Source organism: Sminthopsis crassicaudata, chromosome 4, assembly GCF_048593235.1.
Source record: "Sminthopsis crassicaudata isolate SCR6 chromosome 4, ASM4859323v1, whole genome shotgun sequence".
Lineage (NCBI taxonomy): Eukaryota > Metazoa > Chordata > Mammalia > Dasyuromorphia > Dasyuridae > Sminthopsis > Sminthopsis crassicaudata.
The window spans coordinates 414,344,394-414,368,582 of record NC_133620.1 but is presented as its reverse complement, the minus strand read 5'-3'; the positions used below and the strand labels follow the sequence as shown (position 1 = coordinate 414,368,582).

Sequence of the window (24,189 nt, the reverse complement as noted above, 5' to 3'; positions counted from 1 at the left end):
ATGAGAAATAGTTCACACGTATATGACCAATTACTGAAATTCAACACGCACTTCTTAAGTGCTTTTTATGTGTCATTCAAGTGACAATTCAGAAACCCCCAAATTATAAGTCATTTAGAATTACAACTCAAATGATCAGTATGTCAAGTCCAAGGTAAATTTTTTTAGCACACTACAAAAATAATCAATTAAGGAAGGTCTTATGATCAAAAGTTTTTAGGTAAGGTAGAATGTAACTTAAGGGGGAAGGGATGTGTTCTTTCTCAGCTAGCTTTGAATTGGGGGAATAAATACGAATCTGCTCACTTCAGGAAACATCATGAAACCAACTTGTGATGTGAAGTTAGATTTAAACTCAGCTAACTGGTGCCTGGACAACTGTTTGGGTGAGAGTTTTCTTATGGAGAACTGTAAGATATAATGTTGAAAAGGGAAAGAATCTGAGGAAAAGGATATATTTGATAGAGAACCTACCATTGAAAAATAAAAGAAAATTATAACTAACTCAAACTTCCTTTTAATTAATCTTTTCTTTAAAAAAGGACTTAGGTCAAAAATTTTAACCTTAGTAGGAAATATTATCAATTAAATTGGAAGAGTAATATTTTATGGCAAGCCAAGACAACCTCTGCCCTGTACTTCTTGGGGGTATTATATGTGAACTAATAGCTATAGCAGTGAATGATAAAGCATTACAGCAAGAGTTATAAAAATGTCATTGGAAATCAAGTGGTTTCAGAATTTTCCCTCTTGCACAGTAGTTAGAGGTTTAAGGTGTCAGCATTAGCACTCTCCAGTGGTGTTACTTGCTAGCATTTTGTGTCTAATTACAATGTGCTGTGGGATGCGAGAATGAGTCCCACGTGCACTTGCTGCAGAAAATGCCTGTATCAACAACTTACTCAGTTAAATAGAATTTGCCCGGTTAGCTATCTGAAATGAGTTTCAGTGGGGGGGTGTTTAGAATAACCCTCTTTAATAGTTGGGTGAGAGAAAAATTCCATCCTGAAAATGATTTAAACAAAGCATAAAGAATATTTTCTAAAACTTTCAATGGCATCCCTTTGACCACCAAATGAAGGACAAACTCTTGACCCTGGCTTTCAAAGCAGTTTCCCATCTAATTCCAATCTGTTTTTTTTTTAACTTCTTTTCACCTTACTTCATCCCCCCCCCCACTACATTCCAATTAAATCAACTAGTCAGGCATTGATAAATGTCTATGTGTCAGGTTTTGAGGAAACAAAAGCAAAAGGAAAACAGACCTTGTTCCATGAGATTTTTAAACTAATGGGAAGATATAACATATGCATTTATAGGTATATGCAAAATATATAAAAATCAGAAACAAGGTGAATTTAGGACTCTAAATTGCACCCATTTCAAGATTCTAAAGACTCTTAAGATTTATGAATAGTCTATTGGTCTATTGTTCCCCATTAAAATTGATGATAAATACAAGCATGTAACAACTGGTGGTATGGACTGTTGGATTCAGGAAGAAAATACACGCCCAAGTATGGCCCAGCCATTCCCTATAGAAGTACTAAGAGTTTAGCCATAAGAAGTAAGTTAGGAAGAATAGATTAAATAAGAAAAGAATCAAATCAGAAAGAACTATTATGGTGTCAGGGACATCCAAGAAACAAACCCATGAGAAAAAAGTGTCTTCAAAACATACATAAGCAAAAAAACCTCAAGAAAAAACTGTTTATCCATAAGCTCAATTAGAATTCCTACAAGAACTGAAGCAATACTAGTTTAAGCATTAAAGTGATTTTAAGATTAAGATTAAGAAAATGCAGATGAAAAAGATAGTAGAGGTCTCTGTTGGAAAAACTTGAAAGCAAATTGACAGCTTAGCACAAGAAGTACAAGACATTTCCCAAGGAATAGAATGGAGCAAAAAATTAAAAATTTGAAAGATAAGAAATATTAAAACATTTTAAAAGCTGAAAACCTCCCAGAAAATTTTGGAAATTTATATAAAAATTATTGACCTAAAAAATCAAGGAGATAAACCAAGAATCAGTAAAATATTGAAAATCATAACTAAAAAAGAAAATGGACATATTTCAGGAAATTTCAGGAAAGACTGTATCGTTTTCTTTTTTATTATAGTTTTTTATTTACAAGATATATGCATGGGTAATTTTTCAGCATTGACAGTTGCAAAACCTTTTGTTCCAACTTTTCCCCTCTTTCCCCCCCACCCCTTCTCTCAGATAGCAGGTTAACCAAATACATATTAAATATGTTAAAGTATAAGTTAAATACAATATATGTATACATGTCCATAAAGTTATTTTGTTTACAAAAAGAATCAGATTTTTGAAATAGTATACAATCAGCCTGTGAAGGAAATCAAAAATGCAAGCAGACAAAATTAGAGGGATTGGGAATTCTATGGAGTGGTTCATAGTCATCTTCCAGAGTTCTTTTGCTGGGTGTAGCTGGTTCAGTTCATTACTGCTCTATTGGAACTGATTTGGTTCATCTCATTGTTGAAGAGGGCCATCAGAATTGATCATTATATAGTATTGTTGTTGAAGTATATAATGATCTCCTGGTCCTGCTCATTTCACTCAGCATAAGTTCATGTAAGTCACTTTCTGAAATCATCCTGCTGATCATTTCTTACAGAACAATAATATTCCATAATATTCATATACCACAATTTATTCAGCCATTCTCCAATTGATGAGCATCCACTCAAACTGTCTGTATCTTGTAGAATCAGAGGGTAGAGTGAAAATAGAAAAAATCAACTGGGCACCTCCTGAAACAAATTCCAACATGAAAATTTGAGGAACATTATAGGCAAAATCTAGAGGTTCCAGGGGAAAGAAAAAATATTGTAAGTATTCATTTAAAAAAAAATCTAAGTACATAGGAGACAGAGTTGGGATCCCACAATAATTAGTAGACACCACAATAAAAAAGTGGAGAACTTGAAATACTAAAATTTAAAAGACAAAAGATATAGATGTACAACTAATACTAGCTTATTTATCAAACTGAGTTTAATCTTAAAAAAGGATTAGGGAATGTTTAATGAAATAGAGCACTATTAAGCATTACTGATAAAAATGCCAGAGCTGAATAAAAACTCATGGATTAAGAATAATATGAAAAGGTAAATATAAGTAAGTAATAGGAAATGGTATAATGGTATATATATTTATATTCTAATTTTGAATATAACACCAAATTTCCCTAGAATCCTAATATCATCAAAGGCAAGAGAGAGAATTAAATAAAAGAGCTTAGGAGCAATTTTGTCATATTTTAATGGTTTTTAAATAGAGGATTGATATACTTAGGAAAAATGAGCAACCAGAGAGGAATTATCTCATAAAATAAGGTGCTCAAATGAAAATCTATTTAAATAAAGGGGAAATCAGTTTAGAACTATGCCCATAAAGTTATAAAACTGGGCGTACTATTTGATTCAGTAATTTTACTACTAGACCTATAACCTAAATAAATCAAAGAAAGAGGACAGGAATCCACATCTATAAGAATAATTAAGGTAGTTCTTTACATGGTAACCTCAAATTGGAAATTAAGGGAATCTTTCAACATTGACAGACAAATTTAGAATAAATCATGAAATTATGGAGTTATAGCATTACAGAGCTTGAAGAGACCTTAAATGTTGTTAGGTGGCACAATAAATGGAGTTCTAGACCCAGAATCAGGAAGACCTGAGTGAAATGGTGGCTTTAGATGCTTACTAGCCATGTAACGCTGGCTAAGTCCCTTAACCTGTATCTGCTTTAGTTTCCTCATCTGTGAGGATAATAATGTCATTGACTTCCCAGGATTGTGGTAAGGATAAAATGAAATATTTGTAAACTCCTTTGCAAATCTCAAAGTGATATATAAATGCTAGCTATTATCATAAGCTGCAATTTTTAAGTATATCATAAATGACATCTTCAAGATGGCACACATAAATATATCTCAGTATGAACACATTATTTAAAATAAATCTAATTATGATAAAATGATTTAGCAAATTATAACATGATCTCAGTATTATATTGTTACACAGAAAATGTTAGACAGAATAGGAGAAGGCCTTCATTGTAGCTCTTTGAGTATTCATGGGAGGACATGGACAAAATACCATATGACACTGTATAATGCATGAATTGTAGACTAAACCAGTAGAGGTAATACCTATGCCAATGAGATCACAGATTCATCAAGGTACTAGTTTTGAAACTTTTCAGAAATTTAAATAGCATTCTCCATAGTTCCCCAAAGAGCATTTATCCAGCAGTTGAAAGACTGGAGGCTTTTGAAGTCATTTAACATTTTGAGTTTACCAATACAATATTCAATGTGCTAATCCAATTCGGTTTCTCAAAGAAAATATTTCCTTAAAAGTTTTTTATCCTGCTTTTAGTGTAAATGTGAAAGGGAAAAAAAAAGTTCTCATTATTCCATTGAAATTCATAGTTTATTCATTACTTTCTTGAATTGGTTTTTTCCCAAAAATCTATTATATATAAAATGGATTTTTTACAATCAGAGCTGGAATTTGGTCAAGGAAAATAAAATAGTACATGGCAGAGTTTTTCACAGGGATCATAACCTTTTAATATGGGTCAATTTTTATGTATAAATACAAATAATTTTTGCATCATTAATATTTATATTCACTAAATTCTAATGTCTTCTCATTTTCTGTTCTTTTCCCTTCAGATCATAGTTGGAGAAACTGCTGTATTTTGCCTACAACTAGCCACAAGGGATTTTGAAAATCAAGAAAAAACTATTTTAACCGGAGACTGTTGCTATATAAATCCACTAGTACGCAGAACTGTCCGGTTTCTTGGTATGTGTTCATTGTATTGTATTTTTTTTCCACTATTTCATTTTTGGCTTAGGCAATTGGTGTTAAGTGACTTGCCCAGAGTCACACAGCTAGGAAGCGTTAACTACCTGAAGCTGAATTTGAACTCAGGTCCTCCTGTATAATCTGCCTTCCTGGCAGTTACAATTACTAGTCTGCCCTAGGCCCAATGGTACCTTTGACCACTGACCTTTGCAGTGTCAACTCTACCCGGCTCGCCTCCTCTGAGGCCTTCAAAGGTCTCTGGCCATGAATCTATAGTTTAATAACCAGTAGCGCACTCAAGAACAGCCATGTGTAATCTTAAAAGCCTTTATTATACCTACTCACATAATACCCTGACTTGATGCCCTGACTTGTTGGTTCCCTAGTGAACACCTGGTCTGAAGACCCACATGTTCACTACCAAACTCCTTACCTCTCTCAGCTATCCATCAGCTTGGCTTGGCTACCCCAGGCTAGAGAGCCAGGTTAAAGAGTGCCAGGTTAAAGAGAATGACTGCTGTCTGCAGTGGGCTTATAAAGGGCCGGTGAGGTCACATACACAGCCAACCAGCGAGAGAGCTGTCACCCATTACGAAGCTATCTCAATATGGACAGGATCCCACCCACAGGGCAGTCCTATATCCACTTTTGTGCCTCAATCTCCTGTTGCGCTGTGCCCGCCCATTTAAAGGGCCCTTACACTCCTGACTTCAGGGCTGGTACTCTATCCACTATGCCATTTAGCTGCCTCTTTTTTCACTATTTTTGAAAAGATGCTCATGTACAAAGTAACAATTCAAACCCCCAGCAATATTACTTAGTTGTCTCTAATATTTATTAATTTGATTTTAAAACAAAACTTTCTTGTAAACATTTTGTTTTCAGATACTGTGGGACCTTTTATACTTGATTTTTTGGAAATACTTTTATTTACAATAAGATCTAGAATTATAAAAAATAATAAGAATACTTTATTAGACATTGTAACTACAAATGGAGCATTTTATCCTGTTTTTTTTTAAAGAATTGAAGTAGATTATTTGATATCTTGTGAACAGAAAAGAAAATGCAAAGGTGGGGTGAGGTTGAGTGGATTTTTCACTTCCCATTAAGTTTCCTGGGTATCTGGAAGACAGTTTGTGAGTTACATAATGTATTCACTTCAGGCTTCTTTCTTTGCCTGTGTATTTGTCTGTATTTGTAGATTAGAGTCAAAAATAGCTTCCCCCATGCAGGCATATATAGATTCTTGGGAAAATGTTGTTTTTTAGTTTCATATGAATTCCTATAGTATACAATATATCTAAACTAAATTTCTGGAAATTGTCAGTAGAGACATAAAAATGGTTCTTTATGTTAAAAAGACATAAACCTACCTAAAGTTAGGTAAGCATGAGGCAAAATAAATGTTTTCTGTGTTGCATTTATCCAAAATTTATCAACTTCAATACTTCATTATACTGAGTGTTGTCCTGAATTTTGTACTGAATGTTGAATCCCAGAGTGCTAAATTACTGAAGATCATTTCTAATTAGTAAAATTTGGATAAAAGAAAAATTCACTTCTTTGGAGATATAGTACAAAATAATAAAAGTCAGAAAATTAATGAAATATATATAGGGAGATTATTTTGCCCTCTTCTATATAGTGAAGCTCAATTTTGTTCTGTGTCAGTATTCCCTTCCTAAGTAGAAGATATCCTAGTGGCTTGTTAGTCTTCAGTTTTGTGACTTCTTATTGGCAAGCTTGAGATGAAAAAGGATTGGATATTGCTGTCTAATTCATCTACTAAGATAACCATTAAGAATAATAGCAGGTTATATTTTTTCCTTAATAGAGCAATGAAAGCTAAATTCCTTTAATTATGCTGTCATTCTGATTATTGATCTGTGTTAAAAGTTTATGTTTACACACATAATAATTCCTTAAGTGAAAATTTACCATAAAGTTTCCAAAAAGCCCCATCAGTACTAATTATCTACTTAGAAAAAACCCCAAACTCATCAAATTTGTTTTAGCAATTTAAGCTTTCCCATACTCTGGCTCATATGTTAAATTGTACCTTTCAAAGTAAACCATTAAGTGTTTCATAAATATCATCAATTTATCTTCCTGCCATAATTATACAAACTCTAATTCCTTAGTTTTTGTGAAATTTTTCTTTTTAAAACCTGTGCTATTTCAGCCCACAAAATGTACTTGAAGAATAAATACTACAGAATAAGCCTGCTATGTTCAGACCTGAGATGCTTTTTTAAAGATTAGAGTTGGGGGTGTGAAGAAGACCAGGAATGCATTATCTCTTTCTAGTTCCATATCTACACTGACATAATCATATCAAAAGGTAATTGGCAAAGTGCTAATCTTTAGGGGTCTAGCTTCTTGACTTTGGTCTGTGGATAGATTTCAGGAGTCTGTGAATTTAAAGTAAATCCATAGTCATATCTTCCCATTAAAAATAAAATTTGAGAAATATTTATTTTTTAAAATTTAAGTATGAGTTTGATAGAATAATAATAGTTGATGTTTATATAGCATTATATGATTTTTTAAAAATAAAATACTTTAAAACTTCCTTAAATTCATTGAATATCATTTGATCCCTTAAATAGTGTCTTCATTTTACATATCAGGAAACTAATCTTTAGAGAAATTGAAAAACTTTCCTATGGTCACATGGATAGTAATTTTTGAAAGCAAAATTCAAATCTAGAATGTCTAACCATAAATCCATGTTCTTTATTCTATACTAAGGAAGTGATTAAACTATTTTTCTTTGATTGTTTTAATTTTAGAAGGAATTAGATTTATTTCTTGCTAGTAGGTTATAACAAAAGCATATTATTGTTGAAGAGGGGCACCCAGTTAACCTCATTGTCTACTTTACCTGTACACACTGAAAGAGATAGCAAGTCATAATAGTAGAACTGGTCAAGGAACTGGGGAACACTAGGTCATTTGATCTTGGCCAAATCCTAGTGCTCCTTGACAATTCTGGAAGACATGCATTAGTAGATGCATTTGGCCCTATGTCTGGATTTACTGTAGGCCAAAAAAATTATTAAGTTATGATCATGCATAGAGGAAAAAACTGTTCTAAAACCTATTTTCTATACCTATATTTAAAAAAAAATAAGATTAAAAAAACCTACCAAAGAAATTTTTTTAAGGACTAAATATTTCTTTCTTTGTTTTAAACATGAGACTATTATACTTCTATCTCCACTACCAAAAATGAAAACAAAACAAAATAAAAGTTTCTTTCAATGTTTCTTTTGCTCTTGGTCATCAGTCCACACAAAAACTAATTCTACTCTCACAGGATCTAGAGGTACTGATGAAAATGATAGAAAATTCATATTATAGAGGATTTATTTTACTTTTTTATGTTTTTAAAAACTTTCCTGGCAATATGGGAGCCCTAGACTACCTTCTTAGAATTGTTAATGATTATAGAAGGATTTTTTAAATATTGGAGTAACATAGTTTCAGCAAATATTATGTGCAAGAAAGTAGTTCTTGACATTTGATCTTATTATTTAAAATAACTCAAAATAATTTATCTTCCCATTCTTTTAATAATAATTTAAATATCATGATTTCATTGTTTTATCAGAATTAATTTGTAATTACATATTTAAATATACCTATATATAGCCATGCATGCTCACATGGTCCCAGGTCATTAAAAGTGATAGTCCAAGATCAATTAGCTATTATTTAGTTATTTAAGATTTTTTTTCTGAAGCAATTTGATATTCCTCTAAAACCATTTTTATTCATTTAAGATTTTTCATGATAATGAAATAAAATGGCATTGACTTTTACTGCAAATTGGCAACTCCATCAAAAATATTTATATGAAGGATATAGAAATATATCTCACAAAATAATATTTTGCTTTTTAATTTGCATTTTAGTAGACTAATGAAAATATTTCTAGATAAGAGAAGAAATGTAGATTTCAATATAAAAACATAACTAACAATATAGATTCTGATAAAGTGTTTTGAATATACAAGTCACATTTCTGAAGCAATCAAGCATCAATATTTTATGTACCAAACACTGTGCTAGGTGCAGGGAATATAAGTAGAAATGTGAGACTATCTCTGCCCTCAAGGAATTTATATTTTATTGGGGAGGGATTAATAATATGCCCAAGGATAATTAAATACAAGATTTATAGGAAAAAGATGAATGCAGTGATGGTAATGACAACTGAGGGAACCTGTAAGGGAATTTCTTAAGTAGGTGAAACCTAAGTTTGAGCCTTAAAGATAGTTACTGTGCCAAGATTCCAGAATACATTTTCATCCTGCAAGTTATGTCTTATAAACATTCCAGGCATGAAATTATAGCTAGTGGCAGACAGCTGAACATAACACTCAAGAGTCTTAAATAATTTAACACTCCCGCCACTCCAGATGGTTAAGGAAAGGAGGTGGAGGGAAGAAGAGAGAGCCATATGTATAAAATGTTGGTGGTTCCCAAAATGTTTTCCCTGTTGATTTATTGTCTACTAGAGTCTAAGGTAATCTAGCGGATTCACTCTTTCCTTTCTTCCTCAGGGATTTATACATTTGGGCTGTTTGCTACAGATATCTTTGTGAATGCTGGACAGGTAGTGACAGGGAATCTGGCTCCACATTTTCTTGCGCTCTGCAAGCCCAACTACACGGCTCTTGGATGTCAACAGCTCACACAGTTCATCAGTGGTGAAGAGGCCTGTACTGGTAACCCAGATCTCATCATGAGAGCTAGAAAAACCTTCCCTTCCAAAGAAGCAGCGCTGAGTGTGTATGCAGCGATGTATCTGGCAGTAAGTAAGGATTAGCAATTTTTTTTCTGTATTATCCAATGAAATGTTAGCATTAAAAGTTGATGCATTTTGATTTTTCCCTGCTATTATAAAAGTCACTTAATAATACATTGTTAACTTTCCTTTTGAACATTTAATTTATTTTTAATAATGGTTATAGGTACTGGGGGTAAAATTAAGTCTCTTGGCTCTCATGAAGATGTGTGGGGCTGCTTTTGGTGGTTGGCTGCATAAAAAAAAATATGTACAGTCATTAGTGTTTCTATTTGTAGATGTGTTTATCTTTTGATTAAATAGGATTTAATGGGGATGAATCTGTCCTTCAATTTTTCTCATGAACTTGTAACAATAACTCAATTAAGAAAATTACCAAGGCATCTTTACATAGTCATTTTCCATAATCTCTTTGATGAGATTTTATTATGTGCTTCATATTATCAAACATCCTTCTTGTGAACAGGGTTCTTGTCCTTCTTGGTTATGATGCTGTAATATTTATTCATATAAACACTCCCACATGGCCCTCTAAATTATACTTTCCTTTTCCTGTATCATATTCACTATCAATTCATACTAGGGTTTTCAAGGCCAGATCTTTAGAGACTGTTGGCTTCCTCCCTTGCCTGCATTTTGGAGAGCTGCCATAGAGTTCAATAGGTAGATATGTACCTAATTCCTGAATTTCTGAACAAATTCCTGAACAAACTGGGTAGGTTTGGATAACTACAATAAAGCACTCAATCAATTATGGCAACTATTTCTTAAATAAAATAAATCACTATTAACAGGATGGTTATTGGGGAAATAGTGGAAAGGATATGGGACTGGACTTGGAGTTAGGAAGGCCTGGATTAAAAACCTACCTTAAACATTTGCTACCTGTGTGATTTTCTGCAAATTTCTTCACTTCTTTGAGCCTAGTTAATAATCTATAAAATGAGAAGTTTGGAACCTGTGATAGCTAAAATCTCTCCCAGTTCTGTATTTATGATTTTCTAAAATATATACCTGTATGTGCAATGGACCATCTTTCAGTCTAATTACTTATTGTTAATCACCTCTTGAGCTGACCCCAGTTTTTCCTGTAAGTAGTAACTAAGAAGCTCATTCTTAGCATTGTCTTAAAATTATATGCCTTTTATACAACTATAGTTCTGACTCTTAACATGTCAGGAAAGCTGGAACAGACCGCTTTTCTATAGGCTTTAAACTATGTAAGCTCCAGGAACAAAGGGGATAATTGGTTATGTCCTGAAATCAGGACAAGGAGTTCAGCCTAGAAGATCTAGGATATAGAACACAAAATAAGGTTGAAGTGGGCCAAGGCCAGAGAGGATCCTGGAAGCCAGCTGTTAATGAAGAATTAGGAGTCTAAAATCAGATAATTTAGAGCATGTACTTACCAAAAGTCAATGCTAGGTGGTGAGTTAGAATGTATTCTCCAGGTAGTATCTGAACAAATAGAAAGACATAAAAAGTCAAAATCAGGTTTTTTTTTATTTTATTTTTAGTTTATGAGGAAAAAAAGCAACCTTGATGTAATACAACAAAACAATTCTTTTTTTTTTTCCGAAAGCAGATAGTGTCTTTCTTTTTACATCCTTTACCAATAAATCCTTTTTTATATCCTTTACCAAGATACCAATAAAACTGTACTTTTATATTAACCCAGTACTTGGCTTCAGATTGAATACTTTTATTTGCTTCTTTTTATGCATGAGAGCTGATTTCTAAGTGTAGTGAACTGGGGATAAGAAGGTTAGATAATGAAAGACCACTTGATTAGAAGGAGGAATAGAACTTCCCCATCTTTTGAATTTGCCTATTTCTGTAGAAAGCATCATATATTAATGTCTATACCCAAATTCACCACTTTGGAATCATTCTTGAATTGTCACTCTCCTTCAACTTACCTAGTTAGTTTCTCAGCTTTGTCATTTCAATTTTCATGAAATTCTTTCAGATTTATTGCCTAGTCTCTTCTCAAATGGGCTTCTAATTGATCTCTCAATCTCTCCAATTTATCTCTTTCTTCTCCAATTTCCCCTTTACAGAATTGCCAAAAAGTATTTGTCTGACCACTTCACTCCCTCATGCAATAAATTCCAATGCATCACTATTACTTCTAGGAACAAATATAAAATCCTATATCTAGGAATTAAATCCATTCAGATCTTAACCCCAATCTATTCTTCTAGACTTATTTAATTCAATTTAACATTTAGCAAGCACCAACTATGTGTCAGTCACTATGCTTATTACTGAGGATATAAAATGAGGCAAAGGACAGTTCTTGCCCTCAAGAAACTTAATGGTTGAATGGTTGAATAAGTTATGGTATACTATTCTTCTATAAGAAATGATCAGCAATGATTTCAGAGAGGCCTGGAGAGATTTATATGAACTGATGCCAAGTGAAGTGAGCAGAATCAGAAGATCATTATACACAATTACAAGATGATCATATGATGACCAACAGTGATGGACTTGGTTCTTTTCAACAGTGAGGTGATTCAGGCCAATTCCAATAGACTTGTGATGGAGAGAGCCATCTGCACCTAGAAAAAGGGCTATAGGGACTGAATGTGGATCACAACATAATATTTTCACCTTTGCTATTGTTGTTTGCTTGCTTGTTTTTTCCTCCTTTTTGACCTGATTTTTCTTGTACAGCATGATAAAAGTGAAAATGTTTAGAAGGATTGCACATGTTTGTCCTAATTTTACTGTTGAAGCATAATTTACTTTCTGTCTAGGGGAGAAAAGAGAAGGGGAGGAAGGGAGGAAGAGAGAGAGAAAAATTGGGAACACAAGGTTTTGCAAGTGTTAATGTTGACAACTATCTTTGCATGTATTTTTGAAAAATAAAAAGCTATCATATAAAAAGAAACACAATCTAATGGGGGACAAGATACAAATAAATATGTAGAAAGAAAGCTATATGAAAATAGTAGGAAATATTTGATAGAGAGAATGAATCAGAATTTAAAAGATATAGGGAAGTCTTCCTATGCAGAAGGTAGGATTTTAGTTGGAACTTAAAGGAAGCCAGAGAAGTCAACGGTCAGAGCAAAGGAAGGTGAAAGATGGAATGTCTTGTTTGTGAAACAGCCAGGAGGCCAGTGTCCCTGGATCAAAAAGTACTTGTTGAAGAGTAAAGAATAAAAAATAGGAGGTTTTGTTATAGAGAGCATTGAATGTCAAACAGCACATTTTTGCATTTGTTCCTGGAAGCAATAGGAGGCTAGTGGAGTTCATTGGATATTAAACATTACTTCTCTTTCCACATTCTATGATCCAATTAATTGTCCCTTGCTGTTTCTCATGCCTTCACAACATCTCCCATTTCCAAGCCTATTCACTCGCTGTCTCTCAGGCCTAGAGAAGAAGAAGAAGAATGATAAAAAGGAAAAGAGGAAGAAGAAGGAAAGAGGAAGAAGAAGGAAGAGGAGGAAGAAAAAGGAGGAGGAAGAGGAGTAATAAAAAATTATAGCTCTTATGTACCACATACTGGTCTAAGTGTTAACAATTATCATCTCATTTGATCATCACAATAACCCTGGGAGGTAGGTACTATTATCATTCCCACTTTACAATGAGGAAGATGAGGCAAAAAGAGGTTAAGTGACTTACCCAGGTCATACAACTAGTAAGTGTCTATGACAGAATATAAACTCAGGTTTTTCAGGTTTTTTTAGTGTTCTATCCACTGTGCATCTTAAATAACTTAATTTCTTTCAAAACTCAGCTTGAACTCTACTTTCTACATGAAATCTTTCTTAATCTATCTAGAATGCTAATGTCATGACATATCTTATATTCATTTTATCTTTTTGTATATATTTATATATGTGCAGATTGTCTTATTCTTCCCTCAATATAATGTAAGCAGAGGGAGGTCAAAGATTCATGCTTTGCCTTTATTTGTGGGGTTTTTTCTCTCTCCCCACCATTCCTGCATATGGCATAATGCTTGGCCCATAATAGTTGATTAAAAATGTTTGTTTAAATTATAAAGCTCTCTCTATAACTGTTGTTATCTCTGCCTTTGGTAACAAAGCTTCTGATAAAGTGTGTATCAGGAATGCAAAAAAATTTTGTTTACTAACTAAGTAAAAAATGAAAGTAATAGGAAGAGTAGAGCAGTTTGCTTGATTTACTGCTCAGCACCTGTCCCTTACCTGTGAAGCCAGTCTTCAGGGTTAATAGCAACTTATTTTCTTCAGTTCCAGACATTTCCACTATATTTAGGAATAATATTACAAGTTCAAGAGACTGTTCATCTTTCTTATCTTGGAAAAAGTCCAACATCTCTTTAGTGCAAGTAGTTACTTCAAACTAGTATGAGATTTTATAGCACCAGATTGTTGTGGTGGTAAAAAAAGGACCTGTATCTGAATAGGAATACACTTTCCTCCCATTTACTCTTCAGTCCATCAACTCTGGATTTCTTGATTTTCTTTGCACCTGACTTTCTCTCTCCTGAGTATCAGAATGTCCACTGACTCTTCACAGTGCTTAGAATGCCATCCTTCCTGAACTACAGCAGAGCTTCTTAAACTTTTCCCTTTCATTACCCCTTTTTGACAAGAAATTTTTATGTGACTGGGCATATAGGTATATAAAATAAGTATATGAATCAAATATTTACTGATAATAAATCTGGTAAGAAAGATTGATAAAAACATTGATAATAAAATAATTTTATGACCCCCACATTCAGTTATGAGACCCCATATTAGGTTATGAACCATAAGTTAACAAGTTGGAACTTAGAGCAACTGCCTTTCCAGATTCCTTCATGATTCAGATCATATCTCAATGTCTATAGGAAGCCTTTCTTGGTATCTTCCTGCTCCTTCTTCCTCACTTCCACTTTTTAAAGTATAATTTACTTTCATACTATATGTATCTTTTCATAATTTTTACATGTTATCTTCCCTATTAGGATTTGAGCTCTTTGAGAAAATATATGCTGTTTTAGCTTTCTTTATATCCCCAGAATCACTTAGCACAATACCTGATACATAACAAATACCTATTAACTGCTGATTCAAGTCTCAGCTAAAGTCTCTATATCCATGTGGAGCCTTTCTTAATTGTTCTTAACTTTAGTATCTTCCTTCTGAAATCATTTCCAACTTATCTTGCCCATAACTCATTTTTATATAGCTGATTACATTTTCCCTCCCATTAGATTGGGAAATTCTTGATAGCAGGGACTTTTTTTGTTTTTGTTTTTGTTTTTTTGTTTTGTTTTTTTGTTTTTGCTATTCTTTGTATCATCGGGATTTAGCCTGATGACTTACATATTGTAAATGCTTAATAAATGCTTGCTGACTTGACAAAACAGACAGTTATTTTTCTGCTTGTATACAATAAAAGAACGCATTGTTTTAAGAGGCAACCAATTTTACTTTTGTTATAAATGTTTCCCATAAGCTAAGTCTTATTCTACTTCTCTATAAATCTCAATCATCGTGCCTATGATTGGCTTTGAGAGCCAAGCAGAAGTTATTTCTGAACTTTGGCTTATAACTGTAGGAAGGTTGGGGTCTTGGTCTGAGATGGAATATAACTAACAAAGGCTAGTAAGAATGAATTTTCCATTTGAGTGACAATCAAAAGAGGCAGAAACAGAATCAAGTTCTGTCCCTGAAACAATTTCAAGCCACTTAGAAAGAATGAGGATATATTGAAGAGACCAGAAAATTGAATTGACGAATAAAAGAATTACATAGAGTATTTTATGTAAGGAACAGCTAGGTGCTCAGTGTCACTGGGTACATGAATGGAAATGGAGGTTTAAGAAGACTAGAGAAGTATCTTGTGTGGTGGGATAATAAGGGGATATCATGGAGGTTTTTGAAAACCAAAAATAGTTTTTTATATTTGGTCTTGGAGGTGATAGGAAGTCACTGAAATTTATTGGATAGGGCCATGAAATAGGGTCAGAATTGTTCTTTATTAACATTATTTTAACAGAGAATACACTAAAGTGAGGAAAGACTTATGGCAGAGAGACCAGCCAAGAGGCTATTGCAATGCTTCAGGTTGAGGTGATGAGAATTTATATTAGGGTAATGGAAATGTTACAGAGGTAAAAATTAATTGGATTTAGCAGCAACTTGGATATATGGGATGAGAGAAAGTGTCAAGGATGAAAACTAGGTTATGAGATTGGGTGACAGGGAGAATGGTAGTACCCTGGATAGCAGAAGTTAAAAGGAGAGGGTTTGAGAGTTTAGTTTTGGCCATGTAAAGTTTAAGATATTTATGAGACATCCAATTTAAAATATCCAATAGGCAGTTGGAGATGTGAATCTGGAGGTCAGCGGGACATTAGAGATAGTTCAATAGATTTGAAAATCATTAGTATGATAATTGAATGTAGAGGAACTAATGATATCATCAAGGAAAATGGTATAGAGGGGAAAGAAAAGAGAGCTAAGGTATAGCTTCTTGGTTTTCCCATATGTAGCAGGTATGACCTAGCAAACATCCAGCAAAAGAGTGTGGAGTAGTCAAACAAGTTGAAAAAGCATCAGGAGAGATCAGTGTCATGAAAACTTAGAAAAGAGCCTCAAGGAAAATAGGGTCATCAAACTTGTCAAAAGCTACAGAGGTCAAAAAATGAGAAGTGAGAAGAACATTAGATTTGACAACTGAGAGATTATTGGTAACTTTGCAGAGTCAGTTTCAGATGATGGATGAAGTTTACTTGAACTTCGATTGCAATATACCTTGGAATTTGTGATAAAGTAGAAATAATTAGTATAGTCAATCATATTTTGTGAAGCAAATTTCAAATAGATGATACTCTGGGAATCAAAATTTCACATGAAAAATGACTCTCTAAGTAAAAAAAAATGTGAAGATGGAAAGAGAAATAATTCTATTTTTTTTCAAAAGAAGTAGTTGTTTAGAGATGATGATATGGAAACACCAGAAAGTCTTTAATGATTTAGATTTTTACAAACAGGATAATGGAGAATGAATACAAAATCTAAGGAGGAGTAGGCCTACTTCCCATGGTGGGTGAAATGATGATAATGGATGGCAGAGATAATGTCACATCAGAGATTCTGTTTGCATTTTTAAAAATTCTTTTTATAAGTAAAGGTTAGGAAGATGTGAGTTAGAAGATAGTTTGATTTAAAAGGAGTTGGATTCTAGTAGACTGCAGACTCACCATGCATCTACATAGTATAAATAGAGAAAACTAAAATACTAAACAAAAAAAAAAAATTGGAGTACAATGCTATAGGACTAATGTGATCTGAAATCTTAAGAAAAGAGAGTGATTTATGTGGAGAGGGAGACAATAGCTTTTCTTCCACCGTTCTTTGCTCTAAACAGAACAGATCTGGAGTAGAGTGTTCAGTTGAGGATGCTCATTAAAGTTCAAAGAAGACAAGAGAATTTGTTATGCTCTTCTAAAATGCTTATTTTAGAATAAGGAATCTCTCTTTCTTTGTCACAACATACTTTTTATATGACCTGCATATTAAGATGACTCTAATCTATTTTCTCTCTCCTTGTCTATTAATGTTTCTCAATTATTCTAAGTCAAAACTGGAATTGTAAAATATTGGGGAAATAACAGCTTACATTGTTATGGATATTAAAGTAGTTTATAAAGTTTTTTGCTACCCTCAACTTTATGAAATAAAGAGACCAAGTATCATACTCATTCTATAGAAGAGATAACATTCAGAGTTGGGCAGCTAAGTGGTGGAGTAGATAGATCTCTGGGCCTGGAGTCAAGAAGCTCTGGATTCAAATCTAGCTTCAGAAACTTAATAGCTGTGTGACTCATGGCAAATTGATAATCCTTTTGGCCTCGGTTTTCTCATCTGTAAAATGAGCTGGGGAAGGAAATGATAAATCTCTCCAAATTTTACCAGGAAAACCCCAAATGGGCACATAAAGAGTCAGACACTACTGAAATAACTGAAAAACAACAATAACAAAATCCATAGTAATTCCCAGCTAATAAGCTATATTTCTAAGCCTAAGATCCATTAAACATGTCTCCTGATTTCAAGTAAAGTGGTGGTAACCTCATATTTTATATTTCATCCATGCGTGATACCTGAGTCTTCTTGCTCTTTACTCTATTGCTTCAGTTCTCTGATTGAACTGCATCCTTTGGACTAGACATCTGCCCAACAAGCCTCTATTCTCTGGAGGAACTTAACCCCTCAGTTTTTGAATGCCTCCTCCAGGACTGAGCTATCTTGATTGGGGAGTAAACTTTAAAATGATGTTACTGCCAGAAGAAACCTTAAATGTTTGTTTTTTTTTTTTTATCCAACTCTCATTTTTTTAAATTATAAACTAAAAGACCCTATCATTGTCTCTGGAAAGGACTTCTCATTTGGCTGTCCAATAGAACAACTCACCATCCATGAAACTCTCCAGAAAAAAAAGCTCCCTTCACTGACCACCATTTTCCTAAATACATTGTCTCCCGCTAAGAACTTTCTCAGTTTTGTAATTATTATCTCTAGATTAGCACATGGTAAGTATTTAAGAATTTTTTCCCTTTTGTTTGTGTACATATCTTTCTCTACTAGAATGTTACTTTCTAGAGGACTGAGACTAGTTTTTTTGGGAAGGACTGGTTTTTATCCCCATCACATTGCCTGACACATAGTGGGAACCTCATATATCTTTATTCACTGATTGATTGAAACACCCTTGAGGCATATAGGAAGTAGTTTCTAACTACTCCTTTGTCCATCATTTTCCCTTCTATTTTCCAGGTGGGTCAGCCCTAAGCAACTGGGACACTGACTTTATTGTTCATTTGTTCACATAATTATAGGGCTGTAGCATATACCAAAACCCATTCTTTTGGAATAGTATTATCCATATGCCTTTTTCCCATGATAACAACTCCTTGAAGCTACCTTTCTCATCGATTATAATATTGGATGTTTCTTCTCTCACACACAGGAATTTATCAAGAAACCTGACAATTATCTATTAAAAAAGTCAGGAATGTGATATTAACTGCCTATCTAATGTGACCTGTAACCTCAAAGCTATCCATTAATCTCTTAAGTTTCTCTTCATTGGTTCTGTTCCACTCCTACATTTCTTAAGTATCATGTCCTAGTAAGAGCTGAAAGTAGATCTCTCTAGCCAGACAGGTCTAGAGCCCTTATGAAACTGACTGTAAATATAAATTGAGTACCCTACAAATTCATTGATGTGGAGTCTGTACTGTGAAACTAGCCTTTATCACTGTTGCCACTGTGACATTGCCTTTTGAAGAAAGTGACCTTGGGTCACTCACTGGCTTCTGAGGATTGGCCTCCATCCCCTCAGTAGACCTTTTTTATGACTCTCAGTGGTTCTAATTTTCAGTTGTGAGGATGTTAAACTAATGTACAACCTCCTATTTAGCTGTAGCGAATTTAGCTACCATTGTCCAAAAACCTCAATTGGCAATTTTCATTTTGGGGTTGTAGGAATGCTTTACAGTTTCCAATAGCTCATGCAGTATAGTAACTTCATTGCCTTCTTTTTTCCTATATACTTTACTTGTCTCTTCATCTCTCTCCATGGAGTCTATAGCATTGTATAAAATTGTTTCAATGTCATCATTATCTCAGTCAGTAGGTACCCACAAAACTAGTAGTCCTTAAGGAAAGCTAAGTCTTGTCACTGATTGCTGGTTCCCTACTAAGTGAATAGCTATGATGCAAGTATGCAGTATACAGAGAGAACTAAAAATTTTTCAACAAAATGTAAAATGATATTTCCAGAAAATGTACTGTGAGACTTCCTCAAATAATTCAATGACACTTTTTAAAAATTCAGTTTTATTTTATTTTTATTTCCAAATTACCTCCCTCCCCTACCTATTGAGATGGCGAGAAAAACAAAAATCATTATAAATCTGTATAGTCACACAAAAAATTAGCAAATTAGCAATGCCCTAATAATAATGATATAATAATAATAATAATAAATAAAGTGAATTTATGCTTCATGCTATAATATCACTTTAACATAATTATTTAACATAATTCCTTGATTTAAGATGAGTGGATAGGGTTTGCATTGGAAGAAAAAAACAAAATTCAGTTTAGACTGGTGGTTCTTAATATGTGATTTGTGTGTGTGTGTGTGTGTGTGTGTGTGTGTGTGTGTGTGTGTGTGTGTGTGTGTGTGTTTGTGTGATGAACCCTTTGGAACTTTGATGAAATCTATGGACTTTTCAAAATAGTGCTTTTTAAAAATCATAATAGAAAAAATGCCAATTTCACATAAAAGTCCATGAAAATAAGACATTTTCTCCCACCAAAGTTTGTAGACATACTGAAATCTGTTCACAAGCCCAGCCTAACAAGCATTGGTCTAGATTTTGAACAAAAGAGGAAAAATACTCAAGAAATCCCTGAAAACACTAATTTAGGGAGCCTTATTGAGGCCCTAATTCTATAAATCATTTTACATTTATTTTGTACATATCTTTAAATGTCTTTGAAAAACTATTCATAATAAAATGGATATTGCACACACAATCCCCCTTTCCACAGAAATAACATTATTTCTTGGATTCAAGGTGGGTGCAAATATTTGATACCCTTTTCTTGTGGATTTCTACCAAAAGACCAGGAAATAATTGAAAATCAAATAGAATTTTTTTTAAATTTTAGACAAAATAGCAAGATAAATTCCCATAAACCCTATGATTTTTATCAAAGTGAGGAAATCCCAGTGTGGATACTCCTTCCACCAATGGAAATCATAACTTGTTCATGACTTACTAGCAATGTACTAGAGAATTTCCTGTGAAACATGAAAGTCAAGTGACTTGCTTGCAGTCAGTAGTAAAAATTTTAAGTCAGAGGCAGGATTTGAATCTAACTGTCCCTGATTCCAGGCTCAGATTTTTATCTACTATACTGTTTTGCTAAGCAAAAAACTAGGAGTACAAAAAAATCAAGCAATGTAGTCATTCAATATCCTGCCCCCTTCACAGATGTTTAAAACTTCTCATAGATTTATGTACCATTGAGGAAGAACAATTTTGATTAAAATATTCTTCCTTCCTGTTTCCACATGGCTCTACTTCCCACAGATCCTGGGTAATATCAGGAAATCATACTGTTCTTCCACTGTGCTTTGTATTCTCTCCTCTTGAGGCTGGGATGATTGCTGTTCATCTGCAATGGATGTTACCTGCCAAGACTCCACCACCTGTGACTTCTTCCTGCCATAGCTATCTGCTAAATCTTTATCTCAGCTTCTGATGTCTTTCTCTTCCCTACTACTGTTCTTTAAGCTTTTTGGCTGCCATCCACTGGGGCTCAATCTTACTCTTGCTGCTTCCACTGCTGCTGCTCTGGCTTCCTGCACTTTTCACTTGGAGAAGTGTCAATGATCTCTTGGTAATCTTTCAGACCACATGCTTCACGTTAGTTCAAAATTTTTCACTTCAATTGTGAGTCAGGCCTATAGTCTCAACTGGCTAACCAAAAGGCAACTCAGTTTCATATTTCTTTAATGGAAAATCCCTTTGTTTAGGAATAAGTGAATTCCTGCCCCAAGACATGTCCCCAAATGGGCCAAACTTCTCATTGATTTTTAGATCCCTTTTTATTTTTATTTTCTGTTTCCAATTTAAATAAAGCATCCAGTATATGAGTAGCATACATTGCCTTCAGATATCAATAATCTCATGAAATAGCTAAAAACATGGCATAAAAATGGGGCAAGAGAGGTGGAGACACAAACTGATTAGTTCTTTCATTAGCATCTCAGCAAAAACCATTTACTGGAAGAGCTGCATTGATAAACTAGAGAACACACAATTATAGATACCCAGAAAGGGGATGACTCTTAGGTAATTATTCTACAAGAGAAGGTGGGGAAAGAAAGAGAGAAGTTTAGGCTAGGGAAAATGAAATTTAGTAAGTTCATGTTCTCTGTCTTCAAGCATCTGTGACACTCAGATCCTTGCTTTCCTTGAAGAAAATAATCCATGTTTCATGACTCTTATCCTCAATCTCTGGAATGCTCTCTCCCCTCCCTACTTCCCTGGATTTCTTTAAGTACCAGCTAAAATTCTAACTTCTTCAGAAAAACTTTCTATGCTCTCTGTTAATTATTTCCATTTATTCCATATATACCTTGTTCTCCACTGTTAGATTTTGTGATCCTTGAGACTAGGGATTATCTTTTACCTTTCTTTGTACCCTTAGTAGGGTAGGTAATAAATGTACATTGGTTAATTAACTGATTAAAATGGATATTAGTGACATTAGACTCCTTTTTATATAGTTCTATAAAAAGTTCAATATTTAACACCATTACAATGAAGGGGCAGGTAGGTGGCAAAGTAGATAGAGCTCTAAGGTTTCATCTCCCTGACAAATCTGGCCTCAGATATTTAGTTCTGGGACTCTGGGTAAGTCACTTAATCATGTTTGCCTCATTTTCCTTATCTGCAAAGTGACCTGGAGAAGGAAAGAGCAAACCATTCAGTATCTTTACCAAGAAAATCCCAACTGAATTCAGAAAAAGTCAGACATGACTGAAACAATTGAACAACAATCACAATAAAGATAAGATTTATGTATTTTTGTCTTTACTTTGGAGAATTCAAATAACCCATGAAGACCTGGATTTTGGAATTTCAAAGAATCAGAGTTTTTGTGTTGTAGAAAGATAAGTTGTCATCTCAGCATCAAAGCACCTAGTAGGTGAAGACATATGAGACTCTCCAGATAAAACTACATTTAGATGTAATTTATCCAGCAAAGAATTAAATTAGAATTAATCACTGTGCTAGATGTGCAGGATACAAAAGAAGAAATAGTCATGACACTTGCCCTTATTGAGCTTATTCTTTCATTTTGAGGAGATAATATGACAATATACAATGAAAGAGCAAAAATACTTGAGGTTACAAATGAGTAAGGCTCTCAGTGCATCAGATACATCCATCAAGTAAACCTAGAGAAGGATATAAACATGAGTCCCACAGAATGGAGAAATATGTATAGGTTACAATTTTCATCTTTTGAAGAGTTTCACATTGATGAGATCATTGATCCAGTGAACTATTTGAATATGGACACGGAAGAATTATCTTAGGCATAAAAACAAAACGAAATCTTGGTATGCAATGTTATGAATAGGATGGGAATTTAAAAAGTTGTTTTGGTGGAGGGAGTATATTTATAATCAGAAAAAAAAAAAGAGAGGTAGACACCTCTGGTTTCTTCCAGCATTCTCTTAAAGTTTTTTTTAAACAAATCTTCTTGTAACCAATATGCCAGAACATTATCTTGATAATTATTAATTATTAATAACAATTTTGAGAAATATAATAGTTTGACTAAAATAAGCCATAGTGGTAGTTTTATTTCTCTTATCTACCTTATTAAGAATATGGACCAAGCCTATAGTGAAAGAATCATAGATCACCAATGTTTATCTTTCAAATGTTATCTTTTGCCTGTTATAAACTATGTTTAAGTAGGTAATTTTCTCTCTAATACTTTATTGTCTTCCTCCCTTTACACTCTCTCTCTCCTTCTCTCCTTCCTTCTCTCTCTCCCTCTTTCCCTCTCTCCCTCCCTCCCTCTCTCCATTCTTAATAAATAGATTTACGACTAAGTGAATCAGAAATCATATACTATTAAATGATTTGATGATACCTCAGCCAAGTAGATAGATATATCTACTTCTGTAATTGTATGCCTATGAAATATTCATATAAAAATACATTTTCATTATGGCTACACTATAGTGCAAAAAATGAAGAGCAATGGGTATGTAATAAATGGATCTGGCTTGAATTCTGCCTCTGCCTCTTACTATCTGTATAATAGAGGGTGACAGCCTTTCTTTCCCCCAGTTTCCTTTTCTGTAAAATGAAGAGGAATGAACTAGAGAACACATAAGAATCTAACAACTCTAAAACTAAAATTCTCAGTTTGTTTTCACCCCAAAACTTGACTAAATAATGATTTTGGATGTATTAATGTGGTTTTATATGAAACTAGTCATGGCAACTCTCCATCTATCTCTTTTTTAAGCATAGGATTTATAAACAGTTCTTGGTTTTATATTTGAGTTGAAAAATATATGCATAGGGAGATACATATGTATCTGTATCTATATATTAATTCATAGATTTAGTCTATGAACAGATACACATTTTTAGGTTCAAATAATATAATGTATATGTATAAATATACATTATTTATTATATTTACTGTATACACATATATTTATATGCTCATAACCATAGGTATATGTATTATATGTGTACATAAGAATATATATGTGTATATATTCATATTCTGGTGTGTTTCAGATGGTTTTAAACTGTATCAGCAAGTTTATTCAACTACAAAAGCTAGGCTTCTTTCTTTGTAAGAGATTGTGATAAATGTGTCATTTATTTGGGAGTAGAAGACACATTACAATAAAGCTGAATGTTTCTGGGAGAGAGAATGCACTTAATCACATTGCTCATACTATACCCATG

At 33.5% G+C, this 24,189-nt stretch overlaps 1 protein-coding gene across 3 annotated transcripts in view; it reads left to right on the top strand.

Moving 5' to 3' along the window:
- Positions 1-24,189, top strand: part of PLPPR5 (phospholipid phosphatase related 5) — a 173,602-nt gene that overhangs the window by 64,852 nt on the left and 84,561 nt on the right. For all 3 annotated transcript variants that reach the window (XM_074262763.1, XM_074262764.1, XM_074262762.1), the window contains 2 exons: positions 4,714-4,846; positions 9,421-9,671. In XM_074262763.1, coding sequence (XP_074118864.1) covers positions 4,714-4,846; positions 9,421-9,671 — 384 coding nt within the window. The remainder of the gene's footprint in view (positions 1-4,713; positions 4,847-9,420; positions 9,672-24,189) is intronic.